The 24,943-nt window shown below is 44.0% G+C and overlaps 1 protein-coding gene across 1 annotated transcript in view; it reads right to left on the bottom strand.

Moving 5' to 3' along the window:
- The window catches only part of LOC137528095 (uncharacterized), a 71,408-nt gene that overhangs the window by 34,334 nt on the left and 12,131 nt on the right, over positions 1-24,943 (bottom strand). The window contains exons 2-5 of the mRNA XM_068249371.1: positions 22,387-22,498; positions 17,925-17,978; positions 6,979-7,107; positions 4,240-4,329 (exon numbers count right to left, since the gene is read on the bottom strand). Coding sequence (XP_068105472.1) covers positions 4,240-4,329; positions 6,979-7,107; positions 17,925-17,978; positions 22,387-22,498 — 385 coding nt within the window. The remainder of the gene's footprint in view (positions 1-4,239; positions 4,330-6,978; positions 7,108-17,924; positions 17,979-22,386; positions 22,499-24,943) is intronic.

Raw genomic sequence — 24,943 nt, forward strand, 5'->3', positions numbered from 1 at the left:
CTCACATCATTTTTTTTTATTTCCCACCATCTGAACATAAAAAAAAAAAAGTTTTAAAAAATAGGAAAAGATTATTTTTTCCCACTATCTTTTTAACATATCCTGCAAATTTGGTGTTTCTAGGATGTAAGGGGCTTTGCTATTAACCTCTAAAATCGGTGGGTTTTGCTTCATTAATTAATTGTCATTTACCATATTTAAATCTAACTTTTTCATTTGAAAATTTAAAATAGATTTTTCTTCTTGTTCCCACTGTTATTCTTAACATATCTGCCAAATTTGGTGTTGATACCACGTAGAGGGCTTTGCTATTAACCACTTAAGTCAGCAGGTTTTGGCGGGCTTTTAAGCACGAATCACGGGTAAAATCCGGGCCGAATTCGTAAGGCCATTTCAGATCCAGATCAAAATCACGGATTTTGATTCCACCGTGACCGGATTTATTCAAATCCGGGATCGGGGGTATCCGAGCATCACTGGTCCAGAGGTGTCCCCCGTACTCCTTGTTTCAACCAATCCAGCATTGGGACCCTCCAAACCTATTTGGCATGGGCTTGTTGAATAGGTTTGTGTGGCCGCACTCCCGTTCATGCTCTTTCATGGACGGGAGAGCATCTGCAAACTTTCATATTGTCCCAGGCAGCGGCGGTGGTCTGGAGGAGAAGGCTTCCCTTTACAGAGTTAAGAATCTGACTTTTTCTTTCTTTTTCAAACTCACAGGTTTGCTTTAAGAAAAGATACATTTTTCTTTAATTTAACCCTCTGCTCCTCAGTGTATAATTTTAAATGAAACAATTCAGAAATGATTAAAGCGAACATTAATTAAGAGTAACTTTAAAGGAATTTAATTTAAAGGAACACTATCAAACCAAGGGTTATAAAATTACAATGTAAAAATAATGTTTAAGTAGCTGTGTAAACATTTTCCTACTTTTCATGTTAAATATCAGAGGCAAAAGCTGTAATTCATTGTGTGTAGATTTTAGCTGCGTTTGGAATGTCTTATTTGCAGAGGAGAATATCTGCAGTTCGACATACTAAGAACAGTGTAATATTGAAGCAGAGTTATATGAAATGCTTCTGGTGTCAAGTTTCACACACCATTACAAATGTTTATGTTGCACCTAAGATACATTTCTCCTGCTCTCTGCAACAGCAGATGTCAGTTTTGGCAACACTGAAGTGTCAAAGGAATTAAATAACAGTATACAAAGAGATAAGTATTCAAATGTATACACAGGTACTTAGCAGCACTTTTCAAACTATTCCTATCTCAATTGAAAAAAAAACATGTTAATCGATAGTGTTCCTTTAAAGCAAATTTCCGACATTTCACTTTTTAATTCTTATACATACTGCTCCTTATTTTAGGGCACCATAATGTTTGTCACAAAGTCATAATAGGCCTATTAAAGCAGTCATATATTTTGTACTTTGTTGTATATTCCTTGCATGCAGTGATTGTGGTTTATAGACATCACCAGGTGCTGCTAAGTATCTTCCCTGGGTTCCACCAAGTCTATCCTGCAGCCACGTTTAACTTCTGCTTGTTCTGGGAGCTTAGCTGAATTTAAATCAGGGATGGTCGTAGTGAGCCAACTTCGCTACGCTGGAACTACGCGTAGTTTTACGCAATTACGCTTCGCCAAACTACGGCTTCGAAATCAAATATTTGCTTTGTATGCATTTCGTAGACTACGCGTTAAAATACGCAATTACGTAGTGCGAAGCGTAGTGTATGCGGATGCTTATGCCCGTATGCGTAACATTTTTCTGCATTAATTCCTCTGCAAATGCCTATACCAGGACCCTTCGATGCGTACATTCCCCTTTCCAATGCGTAAATTTGTAAGCATACAATCGTATGCAGAAAAATAGACGGGAGTAATGCATTCGTAGTTCACTACTCAGTACACATGTTAACTACGTGTAGTGGGCGTAAAGTACGCATAGCGGTACTTCGCTACGCGTAAATCCGTAAGCGTAGTTTTGAAACTTCGCCTATGAACTACGATGCGTAGATGCGAACTACGATGCGTAAATTCGCACTGGCGTAGTTTCTGCTCATCCCTGATTTAAATCTAGCGGTTGGCTTAGTCATTCAGGAATGAGAAGCCCCCTTGTTTCCTTAACAGTATGTTCTGGATCATTTTCCTGTTGCAGGATGATGCACCATCCAATGAGTTTTGAGACATTTATTGGAACTTAACCTACTGCGGACCGCCGCAGTATAAATCTACAGGGGGCAGGGGGTGCTGCGGTTCTGACCGGACGTAATCTCTACGTCCCATTGACTGCGCGCCCCCGCCTGTCCCTGCCGCTGTCACCGCTCGATCTGCACGAAATCAGCTGCCCTGCTGCCTCTATGACGGCAGAACACTGTGAGCCGGGCAGGAGTCGTTTTCATTGGCTCCGGGCCCTGTCATTACTGTAAGCCGTTCCCATTGGCTTACATGAAGTGACAGGGTCAGGAGCCAATGAAAGCGGCTCCTGACCGGCGCACAGCGCTCTGCCGTCATACCGACGGCAGAGAGAGCAGCCTGCGGCGGGGACAGAGCGGCGTGACCATCGGGAGCGGCGGATTTTAGCGGCGATTCGTCGGGAATCGGCACTTTACTGGACCAGCACCCTCTGGTCCTTAAGGGGGCAGAGGGTGCTGGCCCCGAAGTGGTTAAGCAGAGAAGATGTTTCTATACATCTCAGAGTTCACAGTGCTTTTCTCCTCATGTTAAACAATGACAACTACAGACTCCAAATGGTAGAAGCGAGCTTGGTATCTTATCCCTGCACTAATAATGCAATGAAGCATAACCGAGTGATCAAAAAGTGATCACTTTTTTAAACGCAGTTAAAGAGGAACTATAACCCAGGATTGAACTTCATCGCAATCAGTAGCTAATACCACCTTTCCCCATGAAAAATACATTTTTAACTTTACTCGAAAAGATCATCGGAGGGGGGAGTCTGTGTGGCTGATATTGTGGTGAAACCCCTCCCACAGTGTGATGTCAGGACCATGGTCCTGACAGTTTGCTGTCTGTGATTAGTGTTGGGCGAACATCTGGATGTTCGGGTTCGGTGTGGTTCGGCCGAACATGCCCCTGATGTTCGGCATGTTCGAGCCGAACCCCGAACCCAACCTGAACATGTCCCTTTGGGGCCCCTATAGGGTCCCAGCATAAAAGGAGAGCATGCCCCGAGCGTGGGGGGGGGGGTCGGAAATGCCCCCCACCCCTCCCCGCTAAGCTCTCCCTTCTGCCGGTACCCTATAATTAAATTTAAGTGCCCAAAAGTACTTGAGGAGGAGGAGGGCAGGAAGAGGGCAGCCGGAGTTCTTGGGCACTAGTACCATCTGGTGCTTCCGCCCTCTCTTGACGCACTTCCTGTTTACATTTGAAGTCGCGTCAAGAGGGTGCAGAAGTACCGCGATGACGCAAACGAGGGTACGCGTCATCTACATGATGACACGTACCCTCGTACGCGTCATCGCGGTACTTCTGCGCACTCTTGACGCGACTTCAAATGTAAACAGGAAGTGCGTCAAGAGAGGGCGGAAGTACCAGATGGTACTAGCGCCCAAGAACTCCGGATTCCCTCTTCCTGCCCTCCTCCTCCTCAGGTACTTTTGGGCACTTAAATTTAGTTTAGGGTACCGGCAGAAGAGAGAGCTTAGCGGGGAGGGGTGGGGGGCATTTCCGACCCCCCCCCGCGCTCGGGGCATGCTCTCCCTTTATGCTGGGACCCTATAGGGGGCTATGTTCGGCCGGACACGGCTGTGTTCGGCCGAACAAAGAAGGCTTGTTCGGGTTCGGGCAGCGTGCCCGAGCACCCTCCCGAACACCATGAGGTGTTCGGGGGGGGTGCCGAACCGAACCCGAACAGGCCAAAATCCGGGCGAACCCGAACAGTGGCGAACACTGTTCGCCCACTGTGATCCTTGTTGCATTGTGGGAAATAATGGCTTTTCCAACTGCCAAGCAAGCAGTATCTCCCTCGATGTACAGAACTCTCAGTAAACATACATTCCGTCCAAATCACCTGGCAGGACTAGACAAGATGTCACCGCCAGTGATAAATATTAGAATGTAAATCAGGGAGAGGAAAGATTTTACAATGGACAAACACTGACTAAATAATCTATAAGTGAATATTGTAAATAAAAAAAAAAAAGCAATTTTATTCATTATGTCATTTTCACTACAGGTCCTCTTTAAAACATAAACATCAAACACAGCTTACACTTTTGGTTCCAGTCTTCCAGGCTTCGGTCAGTTGGACTTTTAAACAAAGGAAAAGTGTTACCATTTCTGGATGCTTCAACCGTGATACCTGAAGAGCAGAAAGCAATCCAGTCAATTATTGTATTTGTTACAGTATTACTAATGCATGTATCAGAGCTTGCATAATATAAATAAATGCAGAATACATGTTAAGTAAGTGTGCTTTTGGTCCACTGTACTCACACTGCCCCCCTTCTGCCCCTCTTTCTTACTCCTCCCACCGGTTTTAGCTTTGCTACTAGCCCTGGAAATGGGCTACCATTCTTTGTAGCGGTAAATGTTGCTTCAAGGGTGAAGGACTTATTGCTATTTCCAAACACTGCAGCTGCCCCCTCTGGCCACTAGTGGGCATCACTTGGCAGTTTGAGCCTTCTTTTGAGTACGGGTTCATATTCATTCAAGCTATCACAAAGCAGTGCAGTGGAGGCAGCAGGAGTGAACGTTCTCTGATGAGTATGAGTAGGTTTCCAGTCCTGGCTGGCAGTGAAAATTATTTGATACTACTGGCACTAACATCATGCAAAGCAAAACCACTGTTTTCTCTCTTGCACACAACTCTACGGATACATCCTTGATGTTTTTGGCACTCCTGATTCTGGCCCTGACAAGTGGTGGGCAGAAATCACGCCTATGTGTAATTATGCTTCGTAATATGCAATTACGCATCGTAAGAAAAATGTGAAATTTGCAGATTCTGCATAAATTTTTTTCCATGGAAACGTAATTGCTAACCATTATTGCGCTTAATGGTAGCTTTATTTTTGCATAATTTTGGATGTGAACCTTTTTACGCATACAAATGCATTTTTTGCACTGAATATTTAAATAATAGCTGCGCATGTGCATTACACTGGCTGATGAATGCAATTTCTTTTTTGTATAAGAACATATTTTTCGCATTGAATATTTAAATAATAGCCCCGTGTGTGCATTATATTATGTGCACAACAGAGGTCTCACAAAACACCAGGGCCCATATACAATTAACTTTTCCTCATTAGTTTTCTCCTAGGAAATATTTTTTCAACCTCTTTTTAAAATAACTTTTTCAGCATGCCACAGAAAAAAGTACTATGAAAATTATTTTGAGTATTTTCTCATTTGTTGGTGGTTTAAAAGGCATTTTATTGACAAAGTTAACTGCATATGAGATGGGCCCGTGGCCCTTATTAAATTCACCTTTTCTCCTGAGTTTTCTGCTAAGTGATATTTTTACAATTTATCAATAAAATGCCGCCATCAGTGAGCAAGAAAATACTCAGAATTCTGACAGTACTTTTCACCTACTTTTTGGCACTTTTTTATTTGCAGAGTGAAAAAGCTATTTTCAATAGAAGATAACAATTAGGGCCTAGAAGAAAATGTAGAAGAAAAAGTGAATTAAATATGGGCCAAGGTCTGTAGTACATTTATAAGCTTTTAGCAAATTACCAGCTTTTGTCATCTGTTTGGAGGTAATATGCCTCTGGTGTAGAGAGAACAAACTGGTACTCAACACCGCCAAAACTGTTGAGTTGATCACTGACTTTAGAAAGCATGCCCCCAATCCTCCTACGATCCACATCGATGGAGTTGAGGTCGCAAGAGTAGTCAGCAACGCCTCCTGGGAACAACCATTTCTGAGGATTTGAGCTGGAAGGCCAACACCATCTTCATCCAGAATAAGGCACAAAAGAGCCAATTTTCTTTGCCAACTCAAGAAGTTCGGCATGGCACAAGAGCTACTAAGGTCCTTCTATTTCGCCACCATTTTATCTGTCCACTGCTCCTCTATCCTGGTCTAGTACGCTGGCTCTACGACAGACATCAGAGGATAATTGGTGTGCCCCTTCCCACTCTGGACTTCCTTCACAACACCAGATTTTCCTCCAGAGCAACAAGGATTGCTAACGACCCCTCCCACTCCCCATTACTTCAGATGTCTCCCATCAGGCTGAAGACTCCAGGCCATCTCCACCAAGACTGCCAGACATAGAAATAACTTTTTCCCTACAGCCATCAATCTATTACAGTGGCTGGATAGTGTAATGGTTAAGGGCTCTGCGTCTGACACAGGAGACCTGGGTTCGAATCTCAGCTCTGCCTGTTCAGCAAGCCAGCACCTATTCAGTAGGAGATCTTGGGCAAGTCTCCCTAACACTGCTACTGCCTATAGAGCGCATCCTAGAGGCTGCAGCTCTGGCGCTTTGAGTCCGCCAGGAGAAAAGCGCGATATAAATGTTCTGTGTTTGTTCTGTGTATTAAACGCTCTCAACATCCTAACTCCATCAACCAACACTCTCCCTTCTCTCCCCACCTAGGTTGTGGCCATTGCTACTGCCAGTGGTGCTGCTGCATATCTGTTGCACATATTGTATACCTGCTGCCACTTCCTGGCAGCTGACTTCCATTACAGTCTTGCTGCTATGTATTCCACTGCTGATATTAATGTTAATTTGCCATGTTGCACAAAAGCTGCTATTATGTCGTTCTCTGTGTGTTTTCCTTCTCTGTACTCTGTATGTTGCCAGGAACAATTCCAGGCACGACATCATGCTTGGCAAAATTAAAACTGATTCATATTCTGATTCTGAAGCTGACACTTGTACTCCTTTTTGGTTCATTTCTAATTATTTTATATACCCAGGACTCCCCCTTATCTCTAGTTTCATGCACACTATTGTGGTTTCCATGTGTAGCCTTGCTATATCATACTTACATGACTTCCAGGCCTTTTGCTGCTCAACAGGAGCACGTTGGCCAGACCATCTCATTGTAGCCATTTTCCGACTTTCTTCCAGATTGCCCAAACTAATCCAGTAGCATTCAAAAGCACGACACTGGAAAACTAAAGAAAACAAAGCCAAAGCTGATTATTATTAGTAGAAAATGTTTTGATTATACTCTTGAAATCTTGCTAACTTCTTTTAGAGTTATAGGAACGGTTATCTAGGCTCAAAGTTCTAAAGGTGCGTACACATCTGTGAGTAATGTTGTCCAGTAGGGATTGCTGGGCCGGGCAGTACAGATGCAAAGTAAACTGTCTAGCTAACAACCCGTTCTGTTGCTATGCAGGAGGGTGGAGGGACGATGTAGCGTCACGTGCATGAGGTCAGGTAGGGCAGGCAGGGGAGTGGCATGTACAATGCTGTTGCTCAGCCAAGTTTATCCATCTGGCATTATCAGATGCCTCAGCCAACGTTAAACAAGTGTGCATATGGGGCTTCATCTGATTCCCATTACCCCTTTAGAATCTGTTGACATTATGGTAGCCATACATGGTACAATTTTTCATTTTTTTTTTTATTAGATAATTTAGTCGATTATTCCATTAGATCGAATCTAAAGATTTTTCCAACATGTCTGATAAGATTTTTCTCGAAAAAATTGGATAATCGTTCGAATTTCTTGATCGAAAAAAAAAATATTTTTATTCGATTCGATCATTTAGATCGAATAAATGGGAAAATTGAACGTTTTTTTTGATTCATGTATGGGCACCATAGATGGATATAGCTATGATAAGCAGTAGACAAATCATGATGAGGAAGGATAGGAGTATTGGGTAGAGCTTAGGCCACTCCCACTTCCTGTGTACCTGACTTTTTCTGTTAGATTTTTTTTTAAATCTCAAATATGCTCTGTTTACATTATTTCGGAGGTAGGAAACAAAGATAAAAAAATGGGAACCCATCCATACGCAATTGAAGCATACCAGAACTGACATGTAACTGGATGAGATAAACATGGGCACAATGTAGTACCAAGCCTACTCAGAATTTTCCTGTGTTTACTTTTATTATTTTTCTTTTATTGCAAGGGGTGACGGACCCAGTGCTTTATGTATGCAGATGAGCGAATAAACAGCAGTCTAATGCAGGCAGGGCTCTCCTGAAAAGTAAAAAGAAACCAAACACTTTAAGATTTAGGAACTATATAAATTTAAATTGTAATAATAATTATTTTCCTTTAAAGCAATCCTGATTACAGCAGAGTGCTGAAAAACACAAAAGGTAATTGTTTGTTTTTGTTGGGAGCTGAATGAACCAAATTTTACATCACACTGACATGCCTGCAGAACCCTGTTGACTTCTGCGTACCACTTCTTCTCACTTGTGTCCCATTATACTGAAAGTACTGATAAACGGCAAAAGTATCACAGAGGGGGCCATATGCAATTTACTTTTTTCTCCTAGGAGATAATTTTTCCTCTTGTATTTCAAATAATTTTTCATCACTTTGCAATTGAAAAAGTACCAACAAGTTTGTGAAAAATTACTATCAAAATTATTCTGACTATTTTCTTATATGCTGGTGTCTTTAAGAGTATTTTATTGACAAGTTGTGAAAATATCACCTAGGAGAAAATTCTGGCGGTGTGGATGTTCTCAACTGATACATTGGATCCCTGCAACTCCAGGGGTGATCACAGCACATTGATATCCATAGGTGCGGTTGCAGCTGGAGAAATTCATCAAGGTTACAGCATGTGGTAAAACACAGTTCCATTACCGACAGTTCTCTTCTGTTGGTATCAGTGCAGGACTCAGAGATGATTCGCTATGACTGACAGGAGCAGAAGCCAATAGAAACAGCCCCTGTCTCCTGCAAGTGATTTTGATTGGACCCCGAAGGTTTCCTTCCCCCCATGCAGTGAGCAGAGAGATTACAGAACAAAATGGGCTTCCCCTGCCACCCTTCATCATCATTTTAACCTCTTAAGTTCCTGTTTGAAAATATGGATGGGCTAGTGGGGGAAATAAGGAGCTAGTGGGGAAATAACCTAAGCAGGGCATGTGTAAAGTCTCTTGGAGTTCATCTACGTGTGGAAAATAAATAAAATGTTAACCACTTGAGGACCGCCCCCAGCCGATGGGCGGCGGCAAAGTCCGGGCCCAAACGACCGCAATACGCCCATCGGCGGGGGCGGCATCAGCGGTGGCTGTGCGGCGATCGCGTCATCAATGATGCGATCGCCGCCGGTAATAGGCTCCGCCCACCCTACTCGGAAACCCGCCGGCCAATCAGCAGCGCCGGCGGGTTTCAAACTTGCGCGATCTGGCCAATCAGAGTGTATAATACACTTTGTTATTGTAACAAAGTGTATTATACTGGCTGCCTCCTCCGCTGATGGTCACTCGTCGTGCGACCATCAGTGAGGACGGCAGCCCGGCAGATAAGTGCAGCAAAACACTCTTTGCCCCACACAGACCACCCGATCGCCCACCCCAGCCCTCAGAACCCCCCCGACCACCCCAGCACACCAGCATCTGCACCCCACCACCCACCTAAAAACCCATCAATCACTCCCTGTCACTATCTAGGGACGCTATCCCCTAGGGTAGGTCCCTAACTGCCCCCCTAGGGTTCCCTGATCACCCTCCCTACCCTCAGATCCCCCCCAGACCACCCCCCAGACCACCCCCCTGTATACTGTATACGTTTGTATACAGCTGCCTTACCCACTGATCACCTGTCTATCACCTGCTTATCACCTGCCTATCACCCCTTGTCACCACCACCCATCAGAGCAGACCCTAAACTGTCCCTTGGGGGCACCTGATCACCCACCCAGACCCTCAGATTGCCCTCAGCCCCCCCCTGCTGATAACCTCCCCAGTGCATTGTTTACATCTATTCTCCCCTGTAATCCCTCACTGATCTCCTATCGTCACCCCCTGTGTCTGCCACCTACCAGATCAGGACCCAGTCTGCCCCGTGCGGACACCTAGTCAACCCCCCACACCCTCTGATCGCCCTCAGACCCCCCCCTCCCCCCCCCAATCACCTTCCCAGTGCATTGTAATTGATTGTGCTGTAATTGCATTTGATTGTGCTGACATTCAATTTCATTGTGCTGACATTCAATTTGATTGTGCTGTAATTGTATTTGATTGTCCCGTGATTGTCCCGTGATTGGCCTGTGATTGGCTTTGATTGGCCTGTGATTGGCTTTGATTGGCCTGTGATTGGCTTTGATTGGCCCGTGATTGGCTTTGATTGTCCCGTGATCGGCTTTGTCCCGCGATTGGCTTTGATTGTGCCGTGATTGGTTTGATTGGCCTGTGATTGGCTTTGATTGTGCCGTGATTGGATTTGATTGGCTTTGATTGTCCCGTGAATTGAGTGCCCTGTGATTGGCCTGCGATTGCCTTTGATTGTCCTGTGATTGTTTGTGATTGCCTCTGATTCCCCACTCACCACCACCCCCCTGTCACTATCCTAGTGATCTAAAAAGAGTGATCAGTGAAAACTGTCACTTTTTTAGTATCACTAGTGTTAGCAGTTAGGCCAGTTAGCTAGGCCCCTTTGTAAGTGTCAGTTAGTGCTCAACCCACTGCACCACAGTCACTAATTAGCGTCATCACTGTCGCTAATCAACATTGGTACTATATAGTATCTGTAAGTGATCATTACTGATCGCAGTCAGATCTATTAGGGTCACTAGGATCCACAAAAAAAAAACGCAGTGTTTGCCCGATCAGGCCTGATCGCTCGCCTGCACTTGCGTTCAGCCCGCCCCACCGCAGTGACAGAATTTTTTTTCTGATCACTGCAAAAAACACTGTACAATAGCTGTGGCACTGTAAACCTCAGTTTTGATTTATTTTTTTTATCAAAACTCAGTGACCACAGCTTTCTACCTCTCAAATACTCCCTTTTGCTAGGTAGGTGCTCTTTTTTCTGCGTAGTCTCAGAGGAATACCCCCTAAATTTAGCAGCCCACCATGGCAAGAAAGGGGTATTCCGATGATGAGGTTCTCAGGTACATGGCCCAGTCGGATGAGGACGATTGGGACGCCTCATTCGACGAATCTTCCGGGTCAGAGTTTGAACCTGAATTGAGCAGTGGCTCACTGACCGATAGTGATGACGAGGTTGAGGTCCCGGCTAAAGCCAGGCGTACCACACCCCATGTTGTTGGACCGCAGGTGGCGCAGGATCAGCCTCAAGGGCAGCAGAGTGGTGTTCGTGCTGGTCTGAGATTTCATGGTGGGGCAGGCACCAGCAGCACAACATCTCCTGGACCTAGCACCAGTACTTCCGTAAACCCTGGTGAAGTGGCGAGCACCAGCATGGAAGTTGAAACTGGTTCGGTGGCACGTGCAGTAAGATCCCAGTCGCAGCCACCAAGAAGACGGGCCCGTACTACCCCTAATTTACCAGAGGTGCTGGCAAACCCAAATTGGCAATCCCCTGATTCCGCCGCACCCGTACTTCCCCCTTTCACCGCCCAGTCTGGAGTCCAGGTGGAGACAGATAATCTAGGATCGGCCCTAGACTTTTTCTATCTGTTCTTCACCCAGGATCTCTTGGACTTAATTGTGGCAGAGACCAACCGTAAGGCCACACAATATATAACCGCCAATCCGGAAAAGTTCCTTGCCCAGCCTTTTCGGTGGAAACCAGTCCAAGTTTCCGAAATTAAAATTTTTTTGGGCCTTCTCCTTCACACGGGACTAGTAAAGCAAAATGTGTTGCGGTCTTATTGGTCTACGGACCCAGCACATCATGTTCCCCTGTACTCTGCTGCCATGTCCAGGACACGATTTGAGAACATCCTGCGCTTCCTGCACTTCAATGACAACGAAACCTGTCATCGAAGTGACCACCCTGCTTTTGACCGGCTCCACAAAATTCGACCCCTCATAGACCACCTGTCATCCAGATTTGCAGATGCTTATACCCCTGACCAGGACATCTGCGTCGACGAGTCCCTCATACGCTTTACCGGGCGCCTTCGCATCAAACAGTACATCCCAAACAAGCGCGCCCGGTATGGGGTGAAACTGTATAAGCTCTGTGAAAGGGCCACAGGCTATACATCTTATTTTAGGGTCTATGAGGGAAAAGACTCAAAATTGGAGCCGGTCGGATGCCCTGACTACCTGGGGAGCAGTGGAAAGGTTGTGTGGGACTTGGTGTCACCCTTGTTCCAGAAGGGGTACCATCTTTTTGTGGACAATTATTACACAAGTGTGGCCCTCTTTCAGCACTTAAAAATAGAAAAAATCCGATGCTGTGGCACCGTGCGGCCTAGTCGCCGGGGCTTCCCCCAACGGCTCATTACCACCAGACTTCAACGGGGGCAGAGGGCCGCCTTGTGTGCTGACGACCTGCTCGCGGTGAAATGGAAGGACAAGAGGGAGGTTTACTTCCTGTCCACCATTCACGCAGACACGACAGTTGAAATTCAACGGCGAACTGAGGTCATTGAAAAACCCCTTGTCGTCCATGAGTATAATACTAACATGGGAGGGGTGGACTTCAATGACCAGAGGTTAGCGCCCTATTTAGTTGCCCGAAAAACAAGACGCTGGTATAAAAAAGTGTCTTTTTACCTCATTCAATTGGCAATTTACAACAGCTTTGTTCTCTACAGTAAGGCTGGGAGAACTGGATCGTTTATTCAATTTAATAAACAGATCGTGATGGAACTCCTGTATCCAGGAGGTGCCGTGGCCCAACCCCAAGATGCAACTAGCCGGCTGCATGGAAGGCATTACGCCTATCCAATTCCGACTACCCCAGGTCAACGAATTCGAAGAAAACGCTGTCGTGTCTGCAGCAGGGCTGGAATAAGGCGTGACACCACTGTTTATTGTCCCACCTGTCCTGACCAGCCTGGCCTATGCCTAGGGGAGTGTTTTAAGAGGTACCACGAGCAGGTACACTATTAGAGAGTAGGGAACTCCACACACAGCGGTAGGCACACAAGGGTCTCTCAGTGCTATTTCACACTGCTGCGATGCGTTAGGGCAAAATGCCTAGCAAAAGTCACACTTTGCGGTCCCCCCCTACGCCGGAAGTGCTTGACTTAACGCTAGTGCATGCCTACGTTACTGCGTGGCTTCTGTGGCAATATCGATCGGCCCGGAAGTCATGTTAGTCTATGGCGACGCAGTTCATTACTAGGCCGAATGCTACTCTTGTGGTATTGCCTGAAGGTCTGTTTTGGACGATACGGTGCGGCGGGCTCGACCCACCGGATATGTCAATATGCAGTGTGAAACCAAACATCGGGTTTCCAGAGACCCTAATACACAGGGCTGCCAGAAACCTCTCCTTTCACTTGGGACAAATTGCGTAATGTATTTCGCCACAACTCTGTGCGATTTGCACTTCGCACATTGTTCCATGGGGGAGGAGAGGTTTGTCCTCGGGAGGTAAGTAAAAAAAAAAAAAAAAAACCAGGTAAGCAAAGAAGTTAATGTTTGGTTTGCAATGTTAAGTTTTTTATTAAAAAAGTTCAAAGGTTATTAATGTTAATGAAGTAATTGCTTTGCTGCTTGCTTGTTTTTTGGGGTTTTTTTTTCTCTTTTTCCATCCAATAACCTTCCAGGTGGACCGAGCGAACGACTAACCAGCTGCAGTACTGATGGTGCATCCTGACAGAACATTGCGCGTCTGTCAGCTTACACACAAGTCGGTGCATGCAGCGCTGCAGGACGAGATTTCTCCTCCGCAGTCAAAAAGATACGTTTGCCGAGGCATATGGGCCGAGGAGTGGTGTTGGGGATTCATATGCTTTGGCAAACACTTTGTATCAAAAAAGAACTCTGGCAATGATTTGTTCATCCACATCGATCGGTGTGAATGGATAAATCAGGTTTGCCAGGGCATACGAGCTGGTGGGTTTGGATTTTTGGGGCGGCAGCTCCTATGTCCTGGCAGACGCCTTCCCCTCCTTTTTGTATTGTTTTGTCTTTTTTTCTTCTCTCTTTTTTTCTATCCAGACCGACCAATCAGCTGCAGCACTGATGGTGCATCCTGACAGAACATTGCGCGTCTGTCAGCTTACACACAAGTCGGTGCATGTAGCGCTGCAGGACGAGATTTCTCCTCCGCAGTCAAAAAGATACGTTTGCCGAGGCATATGGGCCGAGGAGTGGTGTTGGGGATTCATATGCTTTGGCAAACACTTTGTATCAAAAAAGAACTCTGGCAATGATTTGTTCATCCACATCGATCAGTGTGAATGGATAAATCAGGTTTGCCAGGGCATATGAGCTGGTGGGTTTGGATTTTTGGGGCGGCAGCTCCTATGTCCTGGCAGACGCCTTCCTCCTCTTTTTTTTTCAAAATTTTTTGGCAGATATTTTTTCATCCACATTGATTGATTGTTTGACGTTCATTTTTCCTTTCAGCCCACAGTGCATTACCCTTATGCCCAATATAAGGAGTATAGCAGAAACTCCTAATACTGGCCATACATGTAATGATTGCAGAGACCCTAAAATGCCAGGACAGACCCCACGAATGATGCCATTTTGGAAAGAGGACACCCCAAAGTATTCCGTGAGGTGCATGGTGAGTTCATAGAATGTTTTATTTTTTGTCACAAGTTAGCAGAAATTGTGGTTTTGTGTTTTTATTTTTTTTCACAAAATGTCATTTTCCGCTAACTTGTGACAAAAAATAAAATTTTCTATGAACTCACCATGGCCCTCATGGAATACCTTAGCGTGTATTCTTTCCAAAATGGGGTCATTTGTGGGGTTTGTTAACTGTCCTGGCAAGTGGGCGGGGTGCTAAATTTTGAGCACCCCTGTAAAGCCTAAAGGTACTCATTGGACTCTGGGCCCCTTAGCGCAGTTAGGGTGCAAAAAAGTGCCACACATGTGGTATCGCCGTACTCGGGAGAAGTAGTATAATGTGTTTTGGGGTGTATTTTTACACATACCCATGCTGGGTGGGAGAAATACCTCTGTAAATGACAATCTTTTGATTTTTTTACACACAATTGTCCATTTACAGAGTTATTTCTCCCACCCAGCATGGGTATGTGTAAAAATACACCCCAAAACACATTGTACTACTTCTCCCGAGTATGGCGATACCACATGTGTGGCACTTTTTTGCACCCTAACTGTGCTAAAGGGCCCAAAGTCCAATGAGTACCTTTAGGGCCCCTAAAATGCCAGGGAAGTATAGGAACCCCACAAATGACCCCATTTTAGAAAGAAGACACCCTAAGGTATTCCGTTAGGAGTATGGTGAGTTCATAGAAGATTTGATTTATTTGTCACAAGTTAGCGGAAATTGATTTTAATTGTTTTTTTCCACAAAGTGTCATGTTCCGCTAACTTGTGACAATAAATAAAATCTTCTATAAACTCACCATACTCCTAACGGAATACCTTGGGGTGTCTTCTTTCTAAAATGGGGTCATTTGTGGGGTTCCTATACTGCCCTGGCATTTTAGGGGCCCTAAACCGTGAGGAGTAGTCTGAAAATCAAATTCCGCAAAATGACCTGTGAAATCCTAAAGGTACTCATTGGACTTTGGGCCCTTTAGCGCAGTTAGGGTGCAAAAAAGTGCCACACATGTGGTATTGCCGTACTCGGGAGAAGTAGTATAATGTGTTTTAGGGTGTATTTTTACACATACCCATGCTGGGTGGGAGAAATACCTCTGTAAATGACAATCTTTTGATTTTTTACACATGATTGTCCATTTACAGAGTTATTTCTCCCACCCAGCATGGGTATGTGTAAAAATACACCCCAAAACACATTATACTACTTCTCCCGAGTACGGCAATACCACATGTGTGGCACTTTTTTGCACCCTAACTGCGCTAAAGGGCCCAAAGTCCAATGAGTACCTTTAGGATTTCACAGGTCATTTTGCGGAATTTGATTTCCAGACTACTCCTCATGGTTTAGGGCCCCTAAAATGCCAGGGCAGTATAGGAACCCCACAAATGACCCCATTTTAGAAAGAAGACACCCCAAGGTATTCAGTTAGGAGTATGGGGAGTTCATAGAAGATTTTATTTTTTTGTCACAAGTTAGCGGAAATTGATTTTAATTGTTTTTTTCCACAAAGTGTCATGTTCCGCTAACTTGTGACAAAAAATAAAATCTTCTATGAACTCACCATACTCCTAACGGAATACCTTGGGGTGTCTTCTTTCTAAAATGGGGTCATTTGTGGGGTTCCTATACTGCCCTGGCATTTTAGGGGCCCTAAACCGTGAGGAGTAGTCTTGAAACCAAATGTCGCAAAATGACCTGTGAAATCCTAAAGGTACTCATTGGACTTTGGGCCCTTTAGCGCAGTTAGGGTGCAAAAAAGTGCCACACATGTGGTATCGCCGTACTCGGGAGAAGTAGTATAATGTGTTTTGGGGTGTATTTTTACACATACCCATGCTGGGTGGGAGAAATAACTCTGTAAATGGACAATTGTGTCTAAAAAAAAATGAAAAAAAATTGTCATTTACAGAGATATTTCTCCCACCCAGCATGGGTATGTGTAAAAATACACCCCAAAACACATTATACTACTTCTACTGAGTACGGCAATACCACATGTGTGGCACTTTTTTGCAGCCTAACTGCGCTAAGGGGTCCAAAGTCCAATGAGCACCTTTAGGCTTTACAGGGGTGCTTACAATTTAGCACCCCCAAAATGTCAGGACAGTAAACACCCCACAAATGACCCCATTTTGAAAAGTAGACACTTCAAGGTATTCAGAGAGGGGCATGGTGAGTCCGTGGCAGATTTCATTTTTTTTTTGTCGCAAGTTAGAAGAAATGGAAACTCTTTTTTTTTTCTTTTTTTTTGTCACAAAATGTCATTTTCCGCTTACTTGTGACAAAAAATAATATCTTCTATGAACTCACTATGCCTCTCAGTGAATACTTTGGGATGTCTTCTTTCCAAAATGGGGTCATTTGGGGGGTATTTATACTATCCTGGAATTCTAGCCCCTCATGAAACATGACAGGGGGTCAGAAAAGTCATAGATGCTTGAAAATGGGAAAATTCACTTTTTGCACCATAGTTTGTAAACGCTATAACTTCTACCCAAACCAATAAATATACACTGAATGGGTTTTTTTTTATCAAAAACATGTTTGTCCACATTTTTCGCGCTGCATGTATACAGAAATTTTACTTTATTTGAAAAATGTCAGCACAGAAAGTTAAAAAAATCATTTTTTTGCCAAAATTCATGTCTTTTTTGATGAATTTAATAAAAAGTAAAAATCGCAGGAGCAATCAAATAGCACCAAAAGAAAGCTTTATTAGTGACAAGAAAAGGAGCCAAAATTCATTTAGGTGGTAGGTTGTATGAGCGAGCAATAAACCGTGAAAGCTGCAGTGGTCTGAATGGAAAAAAAGTGCCTGGTCCTTAAGGGGTAGAAAGACTGTGGTCCTGAAGTGGTTAAAGACTAATGGAGACTAGATTCATAGCAAGCAGAGGCACTATAACAAAACATGCACTTCTGAAGGAATGCCAGGATACCTCATACTATTGTAATGCTGTCTCTGCACGGAGAACAGCATGTAACAACTCAGACTCTTCTGTTACCGACAACTGGGCTTTGGTAAATTACCGAACTTCTACCGCACCTGTTAATATTGGTGAATTAGCACACAAAAGTCTAAAATACCGAATGTGGTATTTTTCTGAATATTTTTTTCTTATTGCACAACCTTTGGTGAATTGGCGCACTAATGGTAAACATTATTTCAGCTTGCTGGGGGGACGGGACATTTTACACTTGGGGACAGCAGCAAGGGTTCCATCCATTGCTGCAATGTTAAATACAGATAGGGCCGCGCACCGATCAAGCGCTTTTGCCCAAGATTTTCCAGCATGTCCCATCAATGTGACCAATTTTGACATGAAAAAGACTCCCAGAACTTACCATCATCCTGCACTGAGATCTTCATCTGAATGCAGATACAATAAGTACCACCATCTAAGTTAAAAAAGGGAAAAAAAACAGGTCAACAAGAAAGCAATTATAATGGTGTTTATTCACTAAACCGCGCTAACGTATAGCAGGGGCGCGCTAGCGTTATAACGCGCACAAAAGGCTAGCGTGGTCGTGCTATGCGTTAGCACGGTCTAGTGAATCAACCCCAATGTATAGTAAAGTATTAATGATTAGGTGATACCAAATAAATCACCTTCAAACCGCTTGGCCTTGAACCTGAATACTTCCTGCATTGCTGTAAGCTGCAACCTTTTCAGCAGCATTCATTCTTAACCCCACCCTTTTGCAGTCTGAACAGCAGGCTGATGCAATCCAAGTATCGTCAGCAGCCCTGCCCACCCACAGAGCTTGTTGCTAAGCAGAGTCCTATTTGACATTCTTGGCTGCACTGAGAGGCAGGTGAAGCTGCACAGTATGCAGCTTCATAACCAGTATCTGTATAGTAAAACCATCTTAGTATATCACTTATTATCATGTTATCATGTTATGTTCTGTCTTGTAGAAAAGTAAGCCTATCCCAAGGGAGGTTTAAGCAGCATATAAAGATTCTCAGTAATCATTTACCTAAAATATGCCATATACTACTGTGTCAAAGGTAAAAACAACCTTCGCTCTAATTCACATCAGAGGCTGAACTACTTTATAAAGCTTTCTTTATTCCAAGTGGATGATGGCTCGGCCCTTATGTATCCACAAGGGCTGCGGTTATTGGAAAGATAAGTGGGGGAAGCACCTTTTTGTGTTTTTTATGCAGTACTTCCTCATTCAATGCTGAGTGTTTCACTGTGTACGGCTGGTTGCTCCCAACTACCATAGGACTGTGTGCCTGACTACATTAAACCTTACGTGACACACAGCACATGTAAAGCTCAGCTGGAGCTATGGAAACTGCCTACAGTAACATTTGTTACATGAATAGTGTAACTTGCATTACACATGTAACGTTTATATTGTACGTATAACTCCGTCTTTCAGAGGGTCTTAGAAAACCTTGTTCATGCCTCTTGATAATTGCAATGCCCTCTGTGCTGGCCTTTAAAATAAAGATCTACACCACTTGCAGCTAGTACAGAATGCTGCCCTAAGGCTGTTAACAAAACCTCCTTCTACACCTTGTCCTCCTTCTGTTTCCCCGCACCCTCTCCCCTTCTGTCCTTAGACTCCCTTTTGGCCCTCAATCCCCATGCACCTCCCTTCCCTCCCCCCCACACTCTACCCACACACCCCCTCGGCATAACCTTATTCCTATCCATCCTACCCCTAGGCATTCGCTCCCTGTTTCCTGTGGACTCTGGAATGCCAGATCCACACGCAATAAGCTGCTCTCTGGAACTCGCTCCCTCCAGCCACCAGACTCGCTCCCACCTTTAATACATTCACACAAGCTCTCAAGACTCACCCTTTCATGCTTGCATACCCCCCTACACCAGCACCATAATATGTTCTGTTAGACACCTTCTCAACAGATGCATCTATTGTCTACACCCCCACCCTTTATATTGTAAGCCTCTGGCAGGGCCCTCTCCCTTAAGGTCCGTACACACGCCGGACTGGAGGCAATGACGGGTCCGTCGTCACCACCCGCTTGGTGGGCGTTCCAGCGACAGTCCGGCGTGTGTACAGTCTGTCGCCGGACTGATACGGCTGTTTCTGAGCGATCCGCCGGACAGACTGTACACACGCCGGACTGTCGCTGGAACGCCCACCCAGCGGGAGGTGACGACGGACCCGTCGTTGCCTCCAGTCCGGCGTGTGTACGGACCTTTAGTGTTTCCAGCTTGATTATGCAATGTTACTGACAATCACCCCTTTTGTGGACTAGAATAATCTCTATTTTGACCTATGACACTTTATTATCAAATCATTTGCATGATCTTGTTTTGTTGTGAGTTTCCTGTATGTCCTACCTTGTATGTTTACCCTTTTATCTATTGTGCAGCGCTGCGTAATATGTTGGCGCTTTATAAATTCAATAAATAATAATAATGATAATAAAAAATAATGTACACAAATCTATACCTTTGCAAAAGAGATTAAAACAACTTTTCTTCTGACCACTAAAAACCATTAGCCTGTAAAAATACTGTTTCCATATCCAGACTGTGGAAGGGAGAAAGAAGTACACAGAGCCCTGTGGATGAAGCTAGCGAGTTTAGCTCACTACATGGATTCTCCCCATTACCCAGATAAAGTTGCTAATAAAACATACAACACCCCACTTATAAATCCTACATGTTTCACCCCGTAATAATTAGGGGCTTCGTCATAGGGTCTATCTAAAGTGCAAAGTGCTCACCATGCTACATAAATATACTAAATACAATAGATATGGAAAATAAAAGACATGTCATAGCCTCACGGCTATATTGCCAGGCTTGGCTAGCCTAGCCAGTATTTTTACACGCTTACTGTTTTTATTGAATCAATTGTGTTGTTGCATTAAGACTGTTAACAAGCCAACCCCACCATTGCCACATAACACCAATCCTTTGCTCACTACACTGGCTACCCATAAAATGGAGAACCATTTTCAAAATTGCCATGCTAACACTGACATCCCTACACAACCTAGGCCCGGATATCGTGAAGGATTTGTTACAACTACATCACACCTCCTACAACCTCAGAATAACATAAAGAATCTAATAACTTGACCACTCCCATAGTCATCATAGACCACTCCCATAGTCTTCAAAAAAACCTTTGGAGCCAGAGCCTTCTACTCATGCTGCCAGCTAACAGTGGCATAGTGAGGCAGTATTTTATAAAAGCAATGCATATGTTGTGTGTATAACACAAGTTATTTATATAATGTGTTATATAGTTTGTGTAACCCCTGTCATAGGCAAACGCAGGGGTGGATTACAGCTGGGCAGTCAGTGGAGTGGTGGGTGCAGGGCCATACTAGCCGTTGTAGTGATGGCCGTTTCACGCACACAGCGCTTCTACGGAGGCTCCTGCCCATCAGGACTGGTATCTGCACCAACTCTTTGTATGCCACATTTGCTCACTATTGCTGTACCTTTCGAACGCAATACAACTTTGTTCATTAAACATGGATGATTCATTGCAGTGCCGACCTTCATTTTCTTTCTGCATTGACTCAATTTTGACCATTGATATACAGCAGATTCGATCACTGTGGTCAAATCTGCTGCAAAATCGCAAAACATTTCCATCCAAAATCGATTGATACGGTGGACCGGACAAGACAGAATATTTTGAGGTAGAGGATCGGAAATGCATAGCTAGCAGCGTTCGATTCCGTGGCGACCAATTCAGAATAGGGGCAGTACTCTCACCTGTCAGCTGGTGTGTGTCCTCTTGGGTCCAATGCTTTACCTTCTTTGCCTCTGTGTGTCCCTCTTCTCTTCCTGGTCCTTTGACTGAAGCTTAAGTTCCAACACTAGAGCTCCAGTGTGTATGCTTCCGAAGCACTAGTGTTTGAACTTTACCTTCCTGGTCACATGACTGGGAGAGAAGAGGGACACACCGAGGTGGCGACGCGTTGGAAGAACTTAAAACACAGGACCCAAGAAGACATGCTCCAGCCAGTCAAGTGAGAGTACTGCTGACGGCCGGGGGAGCACAGATGGGGAGGCCTGCAGGCGGCAAGGCCGGCAGTGCGACTCAACAGATTTTTAATTGATTTCACCTGAAATCCATTAGATTACTCTATGATTAGCTTTGTTTAGAGAGGGATCTATCTGATGGTCTATCCGGTGGTCTTCTATAAAAGTATCCATACATCTAGCAATTTTGGTGGCAGAATGACCAATGGACAGATCTCTCTCTGATTGAATCTGATCAGAGGAGAGATCTGTTGGCCGCCATAAACAACAGGCAGATTCACAACCAATTTCAGGGTGAAATCTTTTGGCAATCGGCCTTGTGACACCGTCTCCTCACCTCACCACCCCCAGCTGCTGCCCCCCCCCCCACGGTGCCCCATGCAGTTAGACTTTACCTGATGCCATCCGCCGATGTGTCCAAACTCTACTTCCAGATTTGCGCCCAACGTGGCTGCCAACATTATAGCACATGGGGCATGTGTGTCACACAAGTCCCCCACGTGACGGCGGGCGAGGAGGCTGCGTCACAAGGCTGATTGCTGAAAGATTTCATGCCCCTGAGCTCAGTGATCATGTATTAACTTGTATGTTAATGGTCTTTCCCTGAATTTGGCCCTCCGCTTTGGTGGGGGGATAACAAGTGGCATGAGCACTTCATGTATAATATGTTGGTGCTATTTAGGGAATTGGATTTGCTGTAATTCCGGCCCATTCCTTCCAATGCCACAATAAACATTTTAGCTTAGGTTTCACATAAAAAAATGGAGATGCTTAGCTTTACAAGAAAGATAATTATAGCAGGTAATATCTGATCTTACCGTATGTAAGCTGGATATAAGAATAGGAGGAATCCTTTTCATCCTTGATTGTCCGCTGCGGCAAAAGCATAACAGAGTTACAGGTCTTTTGACCCATAACTCTGCATGCTTGCTGTAAAAAAATAAATAAAAAATCATTATATAGAGGACTGAATTCTAGTAACTCACAGCTATCCCTTATACTGGCAGAGCCTCCTTTTGTAGACCAGAAACAACATGCACAATCTCACTTTGTAAATGTGAAACATGGGGTTAGAATATCTCAAAAATACTCAACCTATCCAGCAGATGGCAAGCTTCTTTAAAATAAACATTAAGTGAAATCTCAAAATAGAGAACTACTTAGACTTCTATTAACAAAGAAATGTTTTTCTTTAAAGGTTAGTATCCTGTTGCTTATCTTTTAAAGCAGATAGGAAGTTCTGAGTCAGTGGCGTAGCTATGGAGCAGTGGGCCCCGATGCAAGTTTTACAATGGGGCCCCCCCAAGCACTCTATACGTAACAATTGATACGGCGCACCAAAACCTGCCAAGGGCAACTACAGTGTAAGAGGTGCAAGAAGGGGATGGGGAACAGTTTGTTAAGGATTACCACTATTCAAAGTATATATTGAAGTTATTATTATGAGCACAGGACCAATAGAGAGCTAATACTGTAGTTGAGGGAGGGCCCTTCGGGGCCCCTCTGGCCCAAGGGCCCCGATGCGGTCACTACCTCTGCAACCCCTATTGCTACACCCCGTTTTTAGTTCAGTGTGTTTAGATTTATCAGTGCAGACTAATCAGTTTTATACATCAAAAATAAAACATAAGCAGTTATGAAAAAAAGAAAAATAAGGGTTCAAAAATAGAAATAATGCTATTCATACACGGCTGCCTGGAAGCTACATATTCATGTAGGTGTTTGTTTTTCCCTTTATGTCACTAGAACATATATTTATTTCTGCATACAAAGCAGTTATCTAGTGACCGCGCCCTCCACACTGGAGCTGGCTCAGTTCCCAGAAGAGACGGTTCTAGAAGTTCATTTACCTCAGCGTCACACTGTTCAGCTTCTCGATATGGCTGGAACCTTCCAGAAGACAAAGGAAAAAACTAACACAACATTATCTGTAGAAATATATGTCACTGACTGTCATCAGAAGCGCTCAAAATCTAATCTTTGCCATAGTCATAGTCCAACCATGTTATGTAGTTATTTAGCACTGACATCTTTTGCAGCACTTTACAGAGTACATAGACATGTCACTGACTGCCCTCAGAGGAGCTGACAATCTAATCCTTCTTAGTCATAGTCTAATGGCCTACCATATTATTATTATTATCCATATATATATAAAATTGGATGCAGTGGTGCTCAAATACCCCTTTTTAAAATTCGAGTTTGGTCGAATTCGAATAGTAAATTATTCGAGGTCAGTCGAATATTCGAGTCGAATAATTTTTACTATTCGATTCGACCTCGGACTTCGAGCTCACTATTCGAGTCGGTATTCGAGCTCATTATTCGAGCTGACTATTCGAATTGGCCTTAAATAGCTTCCAACACTTGTTTTGAGGGTGAATGATGCAAGAAACATCTTTTTTTCCAAGTAACAACAGCAAGTGATTATGTGGGGATGTTCCTTTAAAAAAAAAAAGGTGGAAAGAGAAGTTGTGTCCAGAATTTTGTTCAGTACTGTATATACTTCTTCTTCTTTATCTTCTATATCTTCTTCTTCTTCTTCTATATCTTCTTCTATATCTTCTTCTTCTATATCTTCTTCTATATCTTCTTCTTCTTCTTCTATATTGTCTTCTTCTTCTTCTTCATCTTCTTCTTCATCTTCTTCATCATCATCTTCTTCATCATCATCTTCTTCTTCTTCATCTTCTTCTTCATCTTCTTCTTCATCTTCTTCTTCATCTTCTTCTTCATCTTCTTCTTCTCTTCATCTTCTTCTTCTTCTCCTTCTTCTTCTTCTTCTTCATCTTCTTCATCTTCTTCTTCATTTTCTTCTTCTTCATCTTCTTCTTCTTCTCCTTCTTCTTCTTCTTCATCTTCATCATCTTCTTCTATATCGTCTTCTTCTTCACTTATTTCTCTTTTCAATTTTTTTTTTTAAAGAAATGCAGCTATTTTTGAGCGTAACAAATAGCTGGTGGCGCACGCATGTTGGAAGCGCCATTGTATGTGCTCCCTGGCAGTGGAAACACACAGACAGCAGGAGGTAAATTCAGCAGCAGGAGGAGGAGGATGAGTGTGTGGCAGCAGGCAGTCAATGAGGCAGGCAGCGTGACATAATAGCCCTGGTACCTAGCGGTGATACCAGGGCTGTAAATAAACACAGCAGGCAGGAGGTCCCAGACAGCGGTCGTGCAGCCCACATCGTGTCCAATACACAACTGGGACAACACAGTTTTCAACCCGGGCACCTCAGAAAAATTAAACCTTTTTTTTTTTTTTTTAATGGTTTTTTGGTTTTGTTTGTACAACCAATTACACAGATATATAGCTATTGTTTGACGTAATAGCTGGTGGCAGAGTGGCAGCAGAATGTAATTCTGTGTACCCTGG

The sequence above is a fragment of the Hyperolius riggenbachi genome, chromosome 8, assembly GCF_040937935.1.
Source record: "Hyperolius riggenbachi isolate aHypRig1 chromosome 8, aHypRig1.pri, whole genome shotgun sequence".
NCBI classification, from domain to species: domain Eukaryota; kingdom Metazoa; phylum Chordata; class Amphibia; order Anura; family Hyperoliidae; genus Hyperolius; species Hyperolius riggenbachi.